Source organism: Gracilinanus agilis, chromosome 2 (assembly GCF_016433145.1).
Source record: "Gracilinanus agilis isolate LMUSP501 chromosome 2, AgileGrace, whole genome shotgun sequence".
NCBI classification, from domain to species: Eukaryota; Metazoa; Chordata; class Mammalia; order Didelphimorphia; family Didelphidae; genus Gracilinanus; species Gracilinanus agilis.
Genome location: NC_058131.1, coordinates 49171684 through 49192237, shown reverse-complemented (window position 1 = coordinate 49192237; position 20554 = coordinate 49171684). Strand labels below are relative to the sequence as shown.

Genomic DNA, 20554 nt, shown 5'->3' with positions numbered 1-20554 from the left:
TTTTTTAACTATTACCTTCTGCCTTAGAATCTATACTACTTAACAGTTTTATGGTAGAAGGAGCGGTGAGGGCTAGGCAGTAGGGGTTAAATGACTTGCCCAGGGTCACACAGCTAGGAAATGTCTGAGACAAGATTTGAACCCAGGACCTCCCCATGGGTCTCCAGGCCTGGCTTTCTATCCGCTGGGCATCTAGCTGCCCCAGGTCTAGGTTCTCATCTTTCAGACATCCGTGCTACCAGCCACTTGAGGAGGTTATTTACCTTTGATTAGAGAGATCCAAGAGATTGGCTACTGCCAGGACTGCTGCTAGTGGTGAGCAGTGCAGCTCAGCCTCAAGGAGCAGGTGGTGACAATGGGCTCAATGACTCTGCCTTTCTTTTGTAGTTCTCATGCCCCTGCTGGATCGCTGCAGTGTGCACCCAGACTCCGTGGTTTTAGCTCATCCTTTCTTTGGACTCAACACTCAGATAAGGTAAAAAAAAGGGGGGAGGGAGGAGGAATCATTACATGCTTGTGATAATGTAGGGAGAATGATGAATGTTTGTCTTGTGTATCTCTCTCTTCCTCTTGACAACTAATTATGTGCTAGGAGTTCATATGATGACACCTGTCAGAGGATGTGTTTAGACAACAGCTCTGATTTTTTTTCCCTGGATGCTAAGAAGAATGTGTGTATCAGTTTATCACTCACAAAGCTTAGAAATGAACTTAAGTTAAAGATACTAGCTATATCTCTTTGCATTTGCACAACTGTTTTTTTCATTTTGAATGAGTGGCATGGATCTCGTTATGTTGTTTTTTTGAACAAGAAAAGGGAACTGTCAAGATCTCTTAGGCAGCATCTGAACTGTGAAAGCAGGGCTATACACTCAGATAAGCCAAAGATCCCAAACTGTTTGGCTTATTCAAGTCAGCATGCAGCTTGTGAAGTGAATTAGAAATCACTTAAATTAGCCAGACTTAGAGTTCTTTGAACCTTCACACTTGTACTCATCACAGTGATAGGGACAGAGCTGAAATGTGGGATGGCAGGAACAGAATTGAGGTGTCCAAGTATCCCAAACAAAGCAGAGTTTGTCTTTATTGTTCCTTGTATGATGGTGCCAACAAAATGCTATTGATACATTCTTATAATAAATCTAAAGTCATAAAGTTTTTAGTTTTGGGGCAATGCATTATTTACAGTGTGTTTATAAAGATTTTTCCTACAAATAAATGGGAAATCATTGAATACCTAATCTACTTTTCTTCACTTTGATTAAAAAGAATAAAGGCTATATGTTTCTAGTTACTCACATCCCTCTGACAAATAGAAATCTTAAAATCCTGTTTGTTTGTTTTTTGTGTGTGGGCTCTTGGAAACATTGCTGCCTCAGACTAAGTCAGGAACGTTGTAGCTCCCACACAATCAGCACCTTTTCACTGATACCTAGGCAGAAGCCTTTGGGTGTGATTAAAGACTAGAGGGCATTTTCCAGGATCTGACTCCATAATGGATTAATTTACAGGATGGTCTCTTTACTATAGCCAACCTCCTGCCTTGACCCAGCTGGTTGCCCTATACATTGGGAGGACGTACTCTCTGTGGAAGGATTCTACCATCATGGCTTGGCTAGAAACAAACGTCAGAGAGGTGCTGCAGAGAGTAGATGCTGGTGAACCTACAGTGGAGGAATCTGAAAGAAGGTCAGTAACTCTGGGCCCAGCTGTAAGTACTGCTAGTATGGCAATCAGCATCTGTCTGGCCCATTTATTGCTAAGAATAACAAACTATTTTGTAGAATTGTTCCTTATTTGTTAATGGACATTTAAATTTAACCCTATTCCTAAGAATTTATGTGATATGTGATAAGAGAAACACTGGGCATCTTTTTCTTTCTATCTTCTTCCATAAATACTCACAGCTTTATTTACCGCACCAGCTAAAGACTTCATAAAATTGAAGGGTTTGTGTCAAGTGACTTGGCAATTGCTATAAATTCAAAGCCATTACCCATGTATTTACTGTATGTACTAGAGGAAAATGGAATTTTAAAATTAGATATTATCACAGACTAGAAGAGTATTGTATTTGTCACATACACCTTTGTATTTACAAAGTAACTATAATTCATAATGTTGCATAGGAAGTGCCTGAGATTGATACTAAAGTACTTCTTGAGGTCTAAGGGCACATTTCTTTGCTGGATCTTTCTTAGGTCATCATTACAAATTAATAAGAACCCATTGCTAGTTTCGAAACATTAGACCAATATTTGGCTTTTAGAATTGGCCCTGCATTAGAGTTGGTGGCATAGTGATCCTTTATGTGGATGTATGTTGTGTATGATGGAAAAATTGCAATGTTAGAATTTGCAGTGTTGAACAGATTATGAGACTGTGTTCTCCAGGGAGCATGCCTGCTTGTACCATAGCAGACATCTGCCCTGCCAGGAAAATGTACTTAGTTGCTTCCCAGAAGCAGATGTCTCTATGAGGTATACACCTCCCCCATCCCCTAGCAAGACCTCAGTGGGACTCAAAATTAGGACTTTTTATACCATTGGCTAAAGGACAAGCATATTTATAGGTACTTGAGTACATTTTGATAATTAATGATATATTCAGAAAAATATAAAGTGGGGTAGTCTTGTTGTCTCTTTTGATCCTGTGAGCATGGTTTCTAAGCTTATCTCATGAGCAAAAGAACATTGTCTTCTCCTGAGCTCAGCTCAGCTTGCTAGAATATTGCTGAATGTATTATTTCACTTGCTGGTCTTTATCCCGTCTCCCTCCCTTCTTAGGCGGAAGGTCCGGTATCAGAGTGCCCCCAGAAATATCTATCGCCATGTGATCCTTTCTGAGATGAAGGAGGCCACCGCAGCCCTGCCTCTGGTAAGGAGCTTCACCAGCTGAAAAGGAAGGCATTGTATGTATATAGAGCGTCACATGCACAACTTAGCCAGTTTCTCCCTCCCCTAAATGGGTCCTTCACACCCCTCAGCATTGTATTAATCACTGACGATTGTAGCTGTGTGAGGCCCTTGAAGGATAGACGTTACCTCTTCTCCCTCTTGGGAGCAGGCAGCAGCCAGCAGGCTTGCCTCATTGTAGCAGAGAGCTCACATGCCTTTAGGAACGGTTTGATGTGTAGGAAAGGCCATGTGTTGGGTGTTGTGAATAGAGTGGTTAGACTTGGATTCAGGAGGCCTGGGGTGAGAATCCTGCTTCTGGCACTGACTAGGTGTTTCCTCCTGACTAAGACCCTTAGCCACTCTAGAACTGTAAAATGGAAGATCTGTAAAGTGGGTGTGAGGAAAGCACTTCCCAGGTTATTGTGAAGCCTAAAAGCATCTTGAAAAACCTTACAGCACAATAAAATGACCCATGATGCTCTTTAACAGTAATGACGACTCAGTCACAGAACCACACCCACAATTAGACAGTCAGTCCATGCATCCATAACTTGTGCTGAGAGAAGTAGGAATGGCAACTTAGATCACTAGAGTCTAAGGAAAGCCTAACCTAAATCTTTAGCCCTGCTGTCTTGGGGTTTCCTAGTATAAACCCACTACCCTAAGGGTCACAGATGCTTTGCAGGAAATTGAGACTGGTGGTAGTGAATGCAACTGCCTGATTCTGAGGAAACCTGGTAGATAGTGGTTTGTTTTACTTAATTTGCTATCTCTTGGAAATTGTTCTCTTGGAGACCACAAAGGTGGACTAACAGAACCTTCCTGGCTATCTCATTTTTGTATCCCTTTCTGAAGGAAGTGACATCCCAGCCTGTGATGGGGTTTGATCCTCTGCCTCCCCTGGATTCCATCACTTCCTACACCAGACCACGAAGGTACCCTTTGCACCCTTTGCCTTTGCCTTGCTCCCACCACTCTAATGCTGCTGCTCTGATTCTCCCCACAGATGACAAAAGCTGAGGGGTAAAATAGATCGCTTTATAAGCCCTGAGGGAGCCAACAAAGAATAACTGATTGGCCAGAGATCAGCTGGGGCCCTAAATAACAAATCCCTCCTTCTAGACTGCATGACCAATGGTTTATGAACACCTTTTTGAATTCTGGGCCAGTAGTATTCCTCCAATCACCAGTGTTTATTTCTGAGACTCACTTGCCCTTGTTGTTTTTACTGTATATCACTTAGATATTTTATCTTAGAAGAAACTCAAATATAGGTATCCCTTACTTAAAGGAGTTACAGTAACAACTAGGAAACATTTTTGAATAGTGAATCCAGTGTTTTCATTGACAGTTGTTATAAAATTATACCTGGGTTTCCTTTGGGTGGGGGGAAGGGGATTCCTTTTTCCCCTTCAAATCTTTTAGTAGAAAGAGTTGAAAATGCTTTATTTTTCACACCAGAGGAGGGAGGACGTGGTAATGTGACATATTGCTGGCTGTTTAGAACACTAAGAGTGCTTCTGTGGCATCTTGTCTTACTCTGGGACCTTCTTTTGCTTGCTCCCACCCTCTCAGACCGCAGGAATTTGACCCAGGGCTCCACACATTCAGCTCCTACAGCGTGGCTCCCCTTGTCGTCTAGGCCAGCAGTCCTCAAGGCTTTTTGTAGCAGTGGAACTCTTCTCTTTAAACAAAACTTCTTTGCAAATGTGTGTTGCTTTTTTTTAATGCCTACTGCTTAATGGTACCAAGTAAGATAAGGCTGTTTGTCTTGTTTGTTTTTTAAATTTTCAGATAACTTTTGTTCTGAATCTAACATTATAAATGCATTATTTAATGAGAAGGCTATGGTGGTTTGTTATTCAATAATGTTTTCTAATTGGGAACAGTATTGAAGGTTTACTTTATAAGGTGATTCACAACAGTGAATTTTTTCCCCTTTTACTTGCGTAAGCCACAAATGTTTTAGATTTGTTTCATTTAATCAGATTTTTGCTCTTAAAAACTAGAGACTTTGGTTTGAATATTCACAGTGCTGTGTTTATTAGCAAAATGCCTTTTGTCATTTTGCTAGAACCATGGAATAATGAAATTTTAGTAGGATGCATCAAAATCTGTAGAAGCAAACCCAAATGGGCAATATCAACTATCTGAAACTACTGTGTCCAAAACTGAATTCATTATCTTTCCCCAAAACCAAACCTCCCTGCTGCTCTCAAGGGCACCACCATCCTCCCTGTCCGGGCTTGAGATCCACACACTGTTCTTAACATGCTTTCATTAATCCCTTACAACAGTTCATTCACAAGGCCTGTTGACTTCTCCTTTGCAGCTCCCCTCTCTCCTCTGACTTTGGCATCCTCCCTGGTAATCATCTTTCCCCTAGATCAGTGATGGGCATACTACGGCCTGCTGGCCAGATGTGGCCCCCTGAAATGTTCTATCTGGCTGAGCAACATTATTCCTAATCTGACAGATATGAGTAGGATACAATACAATGAAACTTCAAAAGAGTTGCTTTAGAAACAGACTGACACATGAGCATTTCTTTTCCTTTGGCCCCTTCTTTGAAATGTTTGCCCATCACTGCCCTAGATCAGTGGTTCCCAAACTTTTTTGGCCTACTGCCCCCTTTCCAGAATAAATATTACTTAGCCCCCTGGAAATTAAATTTTTTTTAAAATTTTAATAGCAATTAATAGGAAAGATAAATGCACCTGTGGCCATCACCGCCTTCCTGGATCACTGCAGCACCCACCAGGGGGCGGTAGCGCCCACTTTGGGAATCACTGCCATAAATGATTGGAGTAACCTGCAAGCCTCGAATCTCTCCCCACTCTAGTCCAGCCTCCATGCAACCACTAAAGTAATTTTCCCAAATTACATGTGTGAGTCTGTCAGCAAACCCACTGCTCCTCCCCCAAACTCCCTATCACCTCCACGATCAAATAGAAAATATTTGGCATTTAAAATCCTTTATAACCCAATCCCCATCACCTCTCCTGGTGAGCACATATGGGTGCGCACACACACCCATGTACACACATGGACATTCTCACTTTTCAGATTTCTTATACCTTATGCTCCACTGCATCCTCTGCTATCCAGTGACATTGGCCTCTTTTTTCTTCCTTGAATAAGATACTCTTTCTTGTAGCTCTAGACATTTTTTCTGAGTGTTCCCCATGCCTGGAATGCTCTCTTTCCTCATCTCTACTTACTGGTTTTCTTCAAGACCCAGCTAAAACCTCCCTTTCTATAGGGACCCCTTCCTTCCACTAGCTTGTTTGTATGTAGTTGTTTGCATGTTGTTTCCCTCATTAGACTGTGAGCAGGGAATCTCTCTTATCTTTCTTTTGTATCCCAGCACTTAGCATCGTGACTGGTACTCGTACTAGGTACATCTGGAAAAGCTAGATGGTACGGTAGATAGAGCCTCAGGCCTGGAAGACCTGAATTCAAATCTAGCCTCTAATAACTATGTGGCTTTGGGTAAGTCACTTAAACCTGTTTGCCTTCATTTCCTCATCTGTAAAATGAGCTGGCAAAGGAAATGGCAAAACAGTCTAGTATCTTTGCAAAGAAAATCTCAAATGAGGTCACAGAGAGTGTGACACTACTGAAAAATGACTGAACAACTGGTAGATATAGGTGCTTAATATATGTGTATTGACTGATGTTCCTTTTGAAATTGCAATCAGTATTAGCATTAGGTCGATGGATGTTGGGTTTTTTTTATCATCATCTATCTTTAGCCATTCTCCTTTTATCCATGGTGGCACTTAAGGTTTTGAAAGGATTGGTGATCTCATCAGTGTGGCTACTCTCTTTGAAGGCACCAGAAGAAGCCCATTTACACTTACCTTGTGCTTCTCCTCTTGATCTCCTTTGCGAATCCTATATAGAGCTCTCCTTTAGGATGCTAGAAGCCTTCCTTTAGGTCTCTTGGTTTTGCCTAGTTACTTTATTGGCCTGCTAGCCTGATATCTCTGGCTCTTGTGTGGTGACTCATATTTATTCCAGTCATACATCTTGCCTTTCTGCTCAGTTTGTGGTTGGGCTCATGCTTTTTTTATCCATAGCAAGAATTGATACAAAAATATTTTATGGTGGAAAATATGGACACCAGTTGTTCTGTGTGTGCTTTGCTGAGAAAGACCAACAATTTGATGATTGCGTCATATATAATTGAGTATATTCGTTGATTTGATTCTAAAGCAATAAGAAGCCAACCAGTATTCCAGTGACTTTCCACATCAACCCCGGACTGACAGACTACAAAATATACAACTTGTTTCTGGATTGTCTGCCTTTACAACTTTTTGCTCAGTACAGTTTGAGAAGCGCTGGCCTCTGCATTAGATTCTTATTGTAATTTCATTAGAACTGTAGTATACCTCAAGAAATCCTGGTTGTTGGCTAGCATTTTCAAGCTGCTGACCTTGTAAAACAAATTTGTTGTCTACTTTGTCAATTTTATAAGTTTCAAATGCTAGAAACGATATTCTTTTTAGAAAAAAGGATATTAATGGTGAAAAATCTTTATGCTTAGATTGGTATGCCCTAGCTTCTCCCTGTTCTCAGATTATCTTGTCCTTTATGATGAGATATATATGAGTCTTCATCAGAATTAAACCAGCATAGCCTAGAATGTAAACTCTGAAGGCTTTCTCCTATTGTTTATATCTTGCAAACATCTATACCTTATACTCCCCTCCTCAAATCTTGGGTACCCCCAGGACAAAAAGCATTCAAAAGCAGCATCCTTTGGCCCAAAGTTCCATTCTGTTGCTTTCTAATCCAGCTCCTACTCCACCAAGCTCCTTTTGCCTCTCCTGTTTTTCTCGCTGCAACTTCTGTCATCTGTTACTTATGGCTGTCTTTCCTTTCCCTGCTTGAGGGCAGGAGCAGAGAGGGTGAACTGCCCAGGTGAGTCGGATTACTTTTTTGGTTATTTGCAAGGCTGTGCTAAAAAGATGAAATCCACATGGTGCACAGGACTAATTAGAAGAAGAAGGAAATACTATGACTTCCTGACATTTCATGGTTTTCTTTTTCAGGGCAGCCCGTTACTCCAATGAAAGCACATTATCTCTCTTCTTTCGATCATTGTTGCCAAATTTTACCTTTCAGGTATGTTAAGTGAGTCTGGTTCCATTTCTGTGACATCCTAGTGTCTGCTCTTCTCAGACCAAACTCAATCATGTAATAGTCGTTGTTGTGTAGCAGCTTTGGACTTAGCATGGTACTGCATGCTGTTGTAGTTGGTAAAGAAGCACGTTCCTCATGTCTGTAATGTGGGATCCTGACCACAGAGCAGCCACTGAACAAATATGAGTTTATTGAATGGACTGGTTGATTTAAGATGTTCCCCTTGCTTCCAGGGAGCTTATATCCTAATTAATAAGAAAGACACATAAATCTGAAGTCATTGGATCAGAAATATAAGTCTGTAGATGAGTAATATGAGTTAATTGCACTAATGTTTGATTAGAAGAGTGCAGCAGAAAATCTTTCTTTTAGTAAATGCTAATAGGGAAAGTTGTCTCTGAAGCTTTGGATTCACTTTGAATTCACCCAACCTTTAGTTTGTTGGTTTATCATTGCAAATATCTAGGGGGGACAGACTAGTGTTTCTTAGACCTTTTTTTTTTTTCATTGTATTTGATATTTGAGATTGGTTTTTGATCCCTCCCACCCACGGCCTTCCCAAGAGGTGAGAAAAGAAGTGCCATCTATGGAAGAGGCATTTTCTACAGTATATAAATCCTCTTCTGTCTTGGTGCCAGTGCATGGCATGTCTAATGGAAACGGTTTGAGACTGCTTCCCACAACATCAGCAGCAGGGCCTTCGTGCCCCATTCATGTAGAGCCGAGTAAAGCACACCCACGTTCCACAGGAGCTCCTTCTTATCCAGCAGTTTCCTGGTTCTTCAGCCTCATGCTTCTTTTTCTGTCAGGGAGAAGATACACCAGATGAAATAGACCCTGTTGGCGCAGAGGAGGACCTCGACCAAGGGTTGAACAGGCTGATGGCAGCCATGCGAGACCTACTAGCCAACATCCAGTTCCAGGACCCTCCAACAGAAAATAACCCTGATGGGAATGGAGATGAGGACGAAGATGAAGATGAAGACTGGGACTAAGACTTTAGCATCCAGGCTCCCAGTGATATGCTGTATAATTATGTTCATGATTTTTTTCGGTTGAAATTTAATAGTTCCCTAAAGTAAAAAAGTAAGTGCTTAATTTATAAAGTCATTTGTCTCTTTCTTCTACAAATTTGGAAGAGCTGCTCATTAGTGTGTGTTGCTTTGTCTTATATAAGGCATGGCATCAATGTTCTCTGAAGTGTACTCTCTTAAAGTACATCCTAGAAGCAGACAAAGCAGTGATTACTGGTGACTGAGGACCTTTCATCCATTGACTCCACCACTTTGTTTCATAAACTGTTCTGGGGATGACAGCCTACACAGGGTTAATATAGAGTCCATGCCCAAGAGAAGCCTGGAGCTGAGAACAAGTAAAGTTAGGGCAGGAGTGAGGCTAGGAAAGAAAGGAGCAAAGCTAGGGATGGATGGAGCCCTGGCTACCTTTGACAGACTCCCATCGACTGGCCTCTTTGGACAACCTGGCATGGCCCATGGGGCTGTGCAGAACAGAGTGCATATGACAACCAAACACTGATTTTGTGCCATTGTCAGCTGCTATTTAGAGCACTTGAGAGAACTTTGATGTCCACCTCGTATGGAGTAGAAAGGACAGAAGTCCTGGCTCTGCCTTGCCTCTCTGTGACTTAACTCTGAACCTCAGTTTTTTTCATCTGTAAAATAGGAAAAATAATATTTGCACTTTAAATCCCATGATAGAGTTGTTAGGAAACTAATTTGTAAATATGAGATACTGAAAAATTGGAAGAAATCATGGACATGATTATTCCCTAAAATTGAGAGGCTCTCAGTAATTACAAGCCTATCTGATCTCTACACTTAATCTCTAATTTTGGAATTAAATTTACATGTCAAGTGAAGATAGACAAGAACAGGTAGACTTTCCCAAATGGTACTTCACAGTAGACTGGGTCTTTATAGTCACTCATTCGACTAGGATACAGAGAATACAGGATCCCACTGTGTTTTTAATGTTTGTTGACTATAAATAAAATAATTGATTTAGCAGAACCAAATGCAGTCTTCAGAGGGTCTCTTTCAACAAGATGTCTTCAATACATATGAGAAGATCACAGAATGACAGTGTTGGAAGGGGCCTCACTAGCCAGCTAGTCCAACCAGTGTTCCTGACAAGTGGTCATCCAAGCATCCTTTGCTCAAAGACTTCAGAGATCTCTAATCCACTCCCACCTATGACAGCACATGCCACTCAGTTGTTGGCAAGTTTTTCCTGGCATCAAGCCTAAATTGGCAACTTGTACCTATTCCTCCAGTTCTTTCTTTAAGGGCCAGGTAGAACAAGTAATCCTTCTTCAGTGTGACAGACAGCTCTTATGTCTTTGCTTTTTCCAGTTCCTTTAGCTAGTTCTCATGTCATGGACTCAAGGTCCTTCATCATCTTCATTGCCCTCCCTGGGCCACCACTATCCAGCCTCTAGCATTGCCCTACCTAATTTGTGCCCAGAATGATGATGATGATGATGATAACTAGGATTTAGATAGTGCTTCAAGATTTGCAAAGCTCTGTATGTATATAAGATCTCATTTAAACCTCAACAACCACCATGTGAGGTAGATGCTTTTTGTCCTGAAGCAGACAGAGGCTAAGTGGGCCTGCCCAGAGTCACGAAACCAGTTATATTCTAGCTGTAGCCTTACCAGGGCAGAGAATAAGAGGCCTGCCCCTTCCTTGTCACTGGACCCTGGACCTCTCACTATTCATTTTTCTTGGCTTCCTATCACACTCTTCACTGATATTGATTCAAGATCCACCAAAACTCACAGATCTTTTTCAGAAAGACTGAATCTAGCCATGGCCTCTTCTGACATCTTAATTTTTTTGTTGTTTCGGTTTTAGTTTTGAATTTACTAATATTTTGTTTTTGTAACTCAATTACATGAAAAAACAACTCTTTAACCTTCATTTTGCTTTAAGTTTGAGACATATTCTCACCCTTCCCTACCCCTTACCCAAGATGGCAAGCAATCTGGTATAGATTTTACTTGTGTAATAGCGTAAAACACCTTTCCATATTAGTCGTTTGGTGAAAAAGAACTCGAACAAACAAAAGAAAAGTGAAGAAATAAAATGAAATATAGTATGTCTCAGTCTGCATTATTTTCTCTGGAGGTAGATGGCATTTTTCATCATGAATTCTTGAGGATTTTCTTGGATCATTGTATTGCTAGAAATAGCTAAGTCATTCATAAATGTTTATCGCATAATATCACTTACTGTGTACAGTGTTCTGGTTCTGCTCACTTCCATTGTCCCAATTCTCCCATCTTTGTGTCATCTGAATATTGATAAATACGCTCTCTATGCCTTTGTCCAAGCTATTGATGAAGATGCTGATGAGCCCTGGGCCAAACTCGGTTCTCTGAGGCACCTCTTTCCTGTAATGAAGCCTTTAATGACTATTCTTTAGGTTCAGCCATTCAACCAATACCAAATACATCTAATTGTACTATCATCTAGCATCTTTTCCACAGGAATAGCAAGGGCACATTGTCAAATTCTTTGCTAAGTCTCAGCAAAATAGAGGCAGCTAGATAGCACAGTGGATAAAAGTCCCAGGTCTGGAGTCAGGAGGACCTGGGTTCAAATGTGACCTCAGATACTTTCTACCTATATGACCCTAGTCAAGTTACTTAACTCTGTTTGCTTAGCTTTAGCCTTTGATTCCCTTTTACCCTAAAATTGATACTAAAAAGGTAAGAGCTAAAAATAATTTTTAAAAAATAATCTAGGCAATTTATGGCATTAATCTGCCAGGTTAAAAACCTGTCAACAAAGAAAATTACTTCAGGCTGTTGTGATCTGTTCTTTGATGAAACCATATATTCCCTAACCATCCCATCAGTAGCAAATGAGAGAATGTATATGAAGGACACTGAAAACCTTAAATTAAGAACTTAAATCAAGTTGCCCTAACCATTGCCTCTGGGGTTTTTTGTCATTTTGTTTCATTTTATCAGTTCTTTCTCTGGTGATGGATATACACGAGTCATTCCTCAAACAATATTTCTGTTGATATATATATAATGAATGATCAATTAGTTATGCTCATTTCACTCTTCATAATTTCATGTAGGTCTTCCCATGGTTTGTTTGTTGTTTTTTTTCCAGTAAGAAATTCACACATGAGTTTTCCAGTGACCATTGCCTTTGGAAAGGAGATATTAGTGGGACTGCTCCATTGCTCTGCTTACCATTTTGTAATTTAAATGTTTCCCAGATGACGGCTTCCTTTCCATGGCCACCACTCTATATAATATTTTCTCTCCCACTGAAATGTATGCTTCTTAAGAACCGGAACTGCTTTTTTAATTTAATTAGCAAAGTACCTGACACTCGGTAAATACTTAGTAAATGCTTTTTATTTATTCATTCATATAACATGGCTACTAACAACAATAGCATTTTTTAGAATTTTGTCAAATTCAGCTAAACTTACCGGCCTATAGTTTGTAGATTCCATTCTCTTCTGTTTTTTTGAAAATGGAGACATTTGGCTTTCTTAAATTCTCAGATAACTTTCTCTTTTTACATAGTCTTTCAAAGATCACATACAATGAGGAATCATGTCTTGACAATTCTTTCAGGACTTGAGAAGGTAGTTTATTTGGGCCAGATAAGAGGTAGAAGAGAGTTTGTGTAGATTCAGGTCCTTCAGATGAATTTCCCCCAAAATGCAGGGTCTCTGAAATGAGATACAGAATGTCTTAAATGTTTGACCTAACTTAGCCACATCACCAAGTAGATGAAAAATGCCTATTGGCCAGCTTAAGAGATAGAGTTATCCACTTAGCTCAGTGGTTCCCAAACTTTTTTGGCCTACCGCCCCCTTTCCAGAAAAAATATTACTTAGCCCCCTGGAAATTAATTTTTTTAAAATTTTAATAGCAATTAATAGGAAAGATAAATCCACCTGTGGCCATCACCACCACCCTGGATCACTGTAGCACACACCAGGGGGTGGTGGCACCCACTTTGGGAATCACTGACTTAGCTGGTCCATCTTGAACAGATGCTGCAGGTGAGCAGTGATCTGGTCCAAGAATTAAAAAGGAGGAAGAGAACAGCCCAAATTATGTGTGAGAAATTGTGTGGGACAGCATACTCACAAAAGTCATCATAGCTCCATTGAAATACCAAAGCCTTGGCATTATTTCTCCACTACTACCCTCTTATACTTCATCATGACTTGGAGGTAACCCTAGGGTCTTGGAGAATGTACTGGTAGAACACATCTTAGCAAGAAGGAAAGGCTTCTACTGTGAGCTCAGGGACGCATTATCTCCCCTGTCATAGGAGGTTATGTTTGAAGAGCCCTGAAGATTGGCTTCTAAATGATTAAGTCTTCTTGGCCACAGCAACTCATGAAGAAGATCTATTAAAGCATGGAGACATTACAATCCACATCAGTAGAAGCAGCATTTACACCAAAAAATCAACAGAGGTTCTGAAATATTATGGTTGGTTCTTCAGACAAAGAGCTTAATTGTTGCTTCTTGGTCCCCAGAGTGTCTTTTTCCCAAAACGGGATAAAAGCCCTACTTAAATTTCTAGGTTTGTGTTACTGATGTTTAGGCCTTGGCCTTGAAGATAACTGAAGGTAAAATTCTGTTTTGGAGCCTTTTCAGGCACAATCTATAAATTCCATTTGTATTGAGACCATGAATAGGACCAGAGAAGACATTTTAACTACAGAGACACTGGGAAATCCCAAACTATTTTTTTGCTAGTGATATTCCAATCCCATTAAAGATTAGATGGGTGATAACTTTTTTTAATCAATTTTGTAAGTATTCTGTATTTTCTAAGTATAGGAAAATACTATTATTCAAAATTAGGAGAGATGTAGTGAACCTAGGACACTAAAAATTGCCTTTTGATTCTTTGGAAGGACAGGGTCAATGAAGAACTAGGGACAAAATAATGTTGGAGAGGGAAATTATGCTGCAGTTGGCAAAACCAGTTTGAAATCAAAATGTAAGCTCTAAGCCTGCTCTTTGAGGACTCTCATCTGCCTGCTTTAAAGAAGTATCTGAAGGGCCAGCTAAGGGTCAGGAGGTCCTGGGTTAAATTATGACCCCAGTCACTTAACCCCCATTGCCTAGCCCTTAGGGCTCTTCTGTCTTGGAACTAATATTTAGTATTGATTCCAAGACAGAAGGTAAAGTCTTATTAAAAAAAAAAAAAAAAAAAAAAAAGGAATGATTCCCAAAGAGATATACCTGTATGTAAGATCCTGGGGCAGCTGAACTTTTTTAAGATCACATGCCCAAACTGCAATTTCAAGCTGTTTGTTACCTCCCAATTACCCCAGACAGCAGAGGGAAAAAGTGCTCTCTCTGGGTGGCTGAACAGAAGGGTAGGGCAGGCAAAAAATGTCCTTGGGCGCTGTAGAGAAGGGGAACAGAGCAGCCCCTTCCGTGCCACTTGGAGCACGTGTGCCATGCCTTCACCAACATTGCCCTAGAGGAATGTGAGTGGAGAGAAACTGAAATCCCAATAGCCCACTATCTGACCTACAAGAAACCACCTCCTGCCACCCCTGGATATTTGCCTGAAAATGAAACCTTGTGAACAAATAGGCAAAGGTGACACAAGAATGAAGATGGTAGACAATGGAGCCACTGCAGAAAGTACACTGTTGGCAAAGCTGGAAATTGGTGCAATTATTCTAGAAAACAATTTGGAATCATGGAAAAAATGAATGAAATGCTCATTCCTTTGGACCTAGGAATCCCACACCTGGACATATCTTCCAAAGAGGTCAAGAATAGAAAGAAAGTTCCAAATAGTCATACCAGTGTTGTTTTAATAAGAAAAAAAAAAGGTTTTGTTTTTTTTAAAAGGAGAATGGAGTGACTCAAAACAGGCATAAGTAGTTTTCCTAAGATTGTAAATATACTGCTTACCACAAATCTCCCTGTATTTTGGAAGTCTTAGGTTTAGCTTAGGGGGATACTTGGAGATCCCCAGTGATGCCTTTTGCTACTTGAAGTCAAACTCCAGAAATGTTCAAGATGAAGGGAACTCGAAAAATCAATCCAACGCCTTCATTTTACAAACAGGCCTGGAGGGATTCCATGATTTGCCCAAACCTAAAACCACTGCACTGATCCTCCCAATTCAAAGGACTGATACTGAATAATCATTCCTCTCAGGCCTTGACTAGTGTTTTAACTGGTGGGCGATGGAGAGGACCCGCTTTCCCCTATCTTCCTGATATACTTGAATCCTCTCCAAAGAAGTTTTGGACACAAGAAATCCTCTGACAGGCTTCTGTTTTTTGTGTGTTTGGAGGACAGTTAAGCAGATAGTAGTGAAGAGTGATGATGAAACTAAGAAAGAGAAATGTGCTTTGACAAATAGTTTAAAAACTCAGAAGAGAGCAGAAGACAGTTTGTTAGGGGACACAGATAAAGCAGTATTGGAACTAGTATATTAAGCTTTAAAAGGCTGACATTTATGTAGTACTTTAAGGTTTGCAAAGCACTTTATAAATATTGCTCTAAAAAACAAGTGATAATGTAATGGAGATTCACAGCTTTATGTGTAGTCCTTTTTTTCCCTTCCTTGGGGGGCTACTAGGTAGCAAAGTAGATAGAGCATTGTGCCTGGAGTCAGGAAGTTCAAATTTAGCTACATTTACTAGCTGTGTGACCCTGGGAAAGTCATGTAACCTTTAATTGTCTCTGTTTACTCATCTGTAAAAGAGGATAATAATAGCACCTACCTCAGGGTTGTTGTGAGGACAACAATCAAAGGAGATAATATTTGGGAAGTGCTCAACACTGCCTGGCACATAGGCACACTTAGCAAATGCTTATTCTCTTCACTTACCCCCTTTGTATAAGAAAATGTTTGCATTTGATTTCTGTAAAGTTCATTACAATAAAATGAAAAAAAGAAGTGCTCCTATTTGGGGTCTTTTGGGCTTTGAATAGCTCTTCTTTTTTCTGGGACTGTTTTCTGGGACTGTCAAGTTGACAAAGGACATCTCTCAGATGTCCCCCATGAGCTATCTTAGAGTCAAGAAGGACCTTATAAAACTAAGGTCATTCAGTCCATCTTGTTCTATCAATAATAAGAAAGGGGAAGGACTCATCCAAGGTCACATACTTAGTGGCAAGGTAGGAATTGGATCCAGGGTCTCCTGACTTCCAGGTTAGTACTCTTCCTACTCCTCCAGGAGCCAGAGAGGCAGAGGATGGATTTAATTCATTACAATGTATATTCATGAAGGGTAGGGTCTGTTTCTGCCTTTCTTTGTACTGCTGGGACTTGGCACAATGTCTGACACATAGTGATCAGCTTGATAAATGCTTATTGGTTGTTTGAGGTTGTAACCTATGACGTAGACAGCCATAACGAGAGAGAAATAGAGACTCGTCAGACTGCACGATGGGCACCAGAGACCAAGGACTATGTGATTAGACAGCATAGAGCAGGGGTCGGCAATGTACGGCTCTTTCTGCAGGAGCCATAAAGTCCATTTTTTTTCAGGCGCTGTTACAGGAGCAGCACTGTGAGCACTGTATGGCTCTCACGAAATTACATTTTAAAAATGTGACGTTTATGGCTCTCACAGCCAAAAAGGTTGCCAATCCCTGGCATAGAGCATAACTTGGCACCAATATGGAACCTGCTAAAGTTGCCCAAATAATCAGGGCCTTTATTGAACTGTTCTGGAACTTCTCATAGGAACGATGGAACCTGTATACACAAGAAGTAGGGATTATCCCTCTATTCCACGTGGAGATACATTAACATAACACCTTCCAGGAGAGGAGATTCTCCTGTCATAGGAACAGTAAGGCCCAGTTAGTGTGGTTTGGTAGAGAAACCAATTGCGTGAATTAACAAGAATTTCACTGTTAGGACCGTGATTAAAACCTCCAAGAGTTCTTGTTTAGTCTAGAGCCTGGCTGACCTCACCAATGTTCTGATGAGCCAAAGAGAATATTATTGTCTCAGAAGACCTGAAAGTGGGGAACATTCAAAGTGGAGAGATGTGGAGAGGCATCTGCTGCCCTGCCTGCTTCTCCCCTCCTGGATCTCCAAGGTGGGTCTCTGGCATCCAGGCTCCCGGAGAAGGCCATCCACTACAGTTTTGGAACTTCTACCCTGGGCTTGAATAAGTACAAAGTGACCTAGCCCACTCACTCTAACTGTTTCGCCTCTCATCCGGCTCTCCACTCAGGCCATCTCGTCATCTTCTTTGACCTCCATGTATGTAATACCTCCTCCCCTCCTGCCTCTCATTCCAGGCACAATAAGCAAATCAATACTACCTTGGTTTTTTGAAAGGGTGTGTTGACTGACTGGCCCGAGAAATCATCTCACCAGCTCTGTAAGTTGTCTCCCCCTTTTGGAATGTAAGTTCCATGAGGGCAAGGACTCACCTGGTCTAAAGTGTTTGGACTTTAGGGGAATGTGAAGAATGGGCTCAGCAGGTTGAGTGGTAAATTCATCCTTTGATGAACTTATAGAGAGAATTTATAGGAGAGAGTCTTGGGGGTTTGACCAAGCATGGTTGGGGTACCATCTGCATCGTTGGAAGAAATACATCTGTAAAACTGCAGGTCCCCTGGAGCAGTAGAGATGATCCATTGAGTAGCTTATACAAGTTCCTTTTCTGGTATTTCACTACTCAGAATTCCACTCTGGGAGGGCAGGAGCAAAAGGAAGTGAAACTCGGATGCGAGTCCTGACAATGGGACTTAGTGCTGTACCCATGGCCTTCAGTAGTCCTAACCAAGTGACCGTATTTATCCTAATGAGAACGAGGGTACCCTGCGTGCCCTAAGGCAGGATTACCCTGTCCTAGTTGCCCACTGGCCAGGGTCTCGCCAGGAGGAAGCTGTGGTCAGCTTTCTGCCAAAGGTTGTCCCATTCTCACGCTCTTTGAAGTCTGTGTGCCTTGGTGGGTGGGGAGCCTCGATTTCAAAGGCCTCATTTATGGGCCAAAAATATCTCTGAAACTCCTTAACGCAGGGACAGCTCCTTTCTGCAAGGGTCAGAGGCAGGAAAGCTGAAGGGGGAGGAGAACCCAGCGGTCCCGATTCTGCATCCTACCCCAAAGACAAAGAATGATTTTGAGTTGTTGTTGTACTGTTTAGACCTCTAGGGATGAACTGAGATAGGAGTCTCTATTACCCAGGAAGAAGTGACAAACTCAAGGAGGAATTGCCTTGGTTGGCTTCATGGTTATGGAAGTCAGAGAATGTCAGAGCTGAGAAATCTCGAAGTTCTCCTTGACCACCCCCTTCTCCCTCCTCTGACCCTCATTTTCAGCTGTGGTGCCTCATGCCTAGAGACTTGAAAGTCATTTGCCCAGCAAAGTAGCACGTGCCAGGGTATGGTGAGGACCCTTTTTACCCAACCAGGACCACTACCTGGCTTGGTGTATTAGAAAGATAACCGTGGTGTGTCGTCATGATGCTCTAGGTTCTTTCCCTCTTCTTTGACTTTTTTTTTTTTAATCAGAAAGGAAGAAGGTTAAGAGAACAGATGATAGAATCACAGGCTTTAGATTTGGAAGGGACCTTGGAGATCAGCCTGCCCAGCCTTTTCAGATGAGGAAAGGCATAAACATTTATACAGCACCCACCGTATGCCAAGTATTGTCCAAAGCCCATTACCTATATTTGATCCTCACAAGAGCCCTGAGAGGTAGGGCTATTGTGATCCTTACTTTACAGTTGAGAAATCAGGCAGAGATTAAATTACTTGTCCAAGGTAACACAGTAGGAAGTGTCTAAGGTTGGATTTGAACTTGTCTTCCTGACTCTACCTCACTGCCCCCGTGGCTGGGATGGAGAGGATGCCTGGCTAATATGGCAAAATAGAAGGGGCACATTTCCATGGAGTGTTCTGATACTTGTCATAGGGGTGTCATAGACTGGCAAAGACTGGGTGGGACACGTTGTCGTGAAGCAGGATATCAGGTCCTGGATGGGACGTCAATAATCGAGTTCTAGTCCCAGCCGAGCTTCTGACTGGCTACGTGACTTGGAGCCAACCATTTTATCTTTGTCTCTGTTTCTCTATTTGCAAAATGAAGTTAATAATTCCATTCTCTATGGCAGGTCACAGTGACGTTATGAGAATCAATGTAATTATAGATGTGAAAATGCTTTGAGCTCTTTGGAAGAAAGGCAGTATCCGAATCCATGCTATTCGTAGCCACCCACATCGTGGTCGGGGTGATTCCCAGTCATCACACCACCCTCCCCGTGGGCCCTCTCTGGCCTGCCATGAATAGTTTGCAATGTGACATGCTCAGCTTCTGGCGAACCAGTGCTGGAGCCAAGAAGTCTAGGTTTGATGTGACTCTGTGCCTGGGGCCAGTGTGGTCTTCCTGGCCGATGGAAATGAAGGAATGAATAAAGAGCTGCTTCTGGGCTTCGTCCCAGACAAACTCTGGCTTTGCGTTGAAGAGTATAAGTCAAAAAGTCATACTGGAGTATGTTCTAAATGACTAATGACAATAGAAGTGCAAATTAAAACAAGTCCGACCTCACATCCTACACATTGACAAAAATGGCGGTCATTCTTGGAGGGGCTTTAGGAAGACAGATCCATTCATACATTATTGGGGAGGGTGCAGCTAAGTGGGGAAGTAGATTGAGAGCCAGGTCTAGAGGCAGACGGTCCTAGATTCAAATCTCGTCTCAGACACTTCCTGACCATGTAAGTCACTTAACCCCCATTGCCTAGCCTTTATAGTTCTTCTGGTACCAATTAGAACTAATACACAGTATCAATTCTAAGAGGGAAGGGAAGGGCTTTTTTTTAAAAAAAGCTGTGAATTGATCTAATCCTTCTAGAAGACAATTTGCAATTCTACTAAAAAAGTCACTGAATCGTATATAACATTTGACCCAGCAATACACTATTAGTAATATTCCCTCCAAAGTCTCATATATGGAAGGAATATTGGTGTCCAAGTCTGGCTAAACAAACTAGTATATGAATGGAATGGAATATGATTGGACTATAAGAAATGGCAAAGGGTATATAGAGAACTGTATCAAATACAAGTCATTCCCCAATTGATAAAAGAGTCAAAAGATATGAACAGGCAGTTTTCATATGAAGAAATCAAAGCTAGATCTGTAGCTATATGAAAAAATGCTCTAAATCCCTCCTGATTAGAGAAATGAAAATGAAAACAACTATGAGGTACCACCTTACACCTAGTAGGTTGGCTAATGTGATAGAAAAGGAAAATGATAAATGTTAGAAGGGATGTGGGGAAATTGGACATTAATATGCTGTTGGTGGAGTTATGAAGTGATCCAACCATTCTGGAGAGCAATTTGAAACTGTGCTCCAAACTGTGCATACCTCTTGATCCAGCAATACCATTACTAAATCTGTATCCCAAAGAGATTTAAAAAAAAAAAAAGGAAAAGGACCTATTTGCACAAAATTATTTTTAGCAGCTCTTTTTGTGGTGGCAAAGATTT

The 20554-nt window shown here is 41.2% G+C and overlaps 1 protein-coding gene across 1 annotated transcript in view; it reads left to right on the top strand.

Annotated features, from left to right (window-relative positions):
• TCF25 (transcription factor 25) overlaps nucleotides 1-9150 on the top strand; it is a 51454-nt gene extending 42304 nt beyond the window's left edge. Inside the window, exons 13-18 of the mRNA XM_044663159.1 lie at nucleotides 388-475; nucleotides 1531-1689; nucleotides 2787-2877; nucleotides 3753-3832; nucleotides 7958-8030; nucleotides 8858-9150. Of these exons, the coding sequence (XP_044519094.1) occupies nucleotides 388-475; nucleotides 1531-1689; nucleotides 2787-2877; nucleotides 3753-3832; nucleotides 7958-8030; nucleotides 8858-9043 (677 nt within the window). The 3' untranslated portion in view covers nucleotides 9044-9150. The remainder of the gene's footprint in view (nucleotides 1-387; nucleotides 476-1530; nucleotides 1690-2786; nucleotides 2878-3752; nucleotides 3833-7957; nucleotides 8031-8857) is intronic.
• The last annotated feature ends 11404 nt before the right edge of the window (nucleotides 9151-20554 follow it).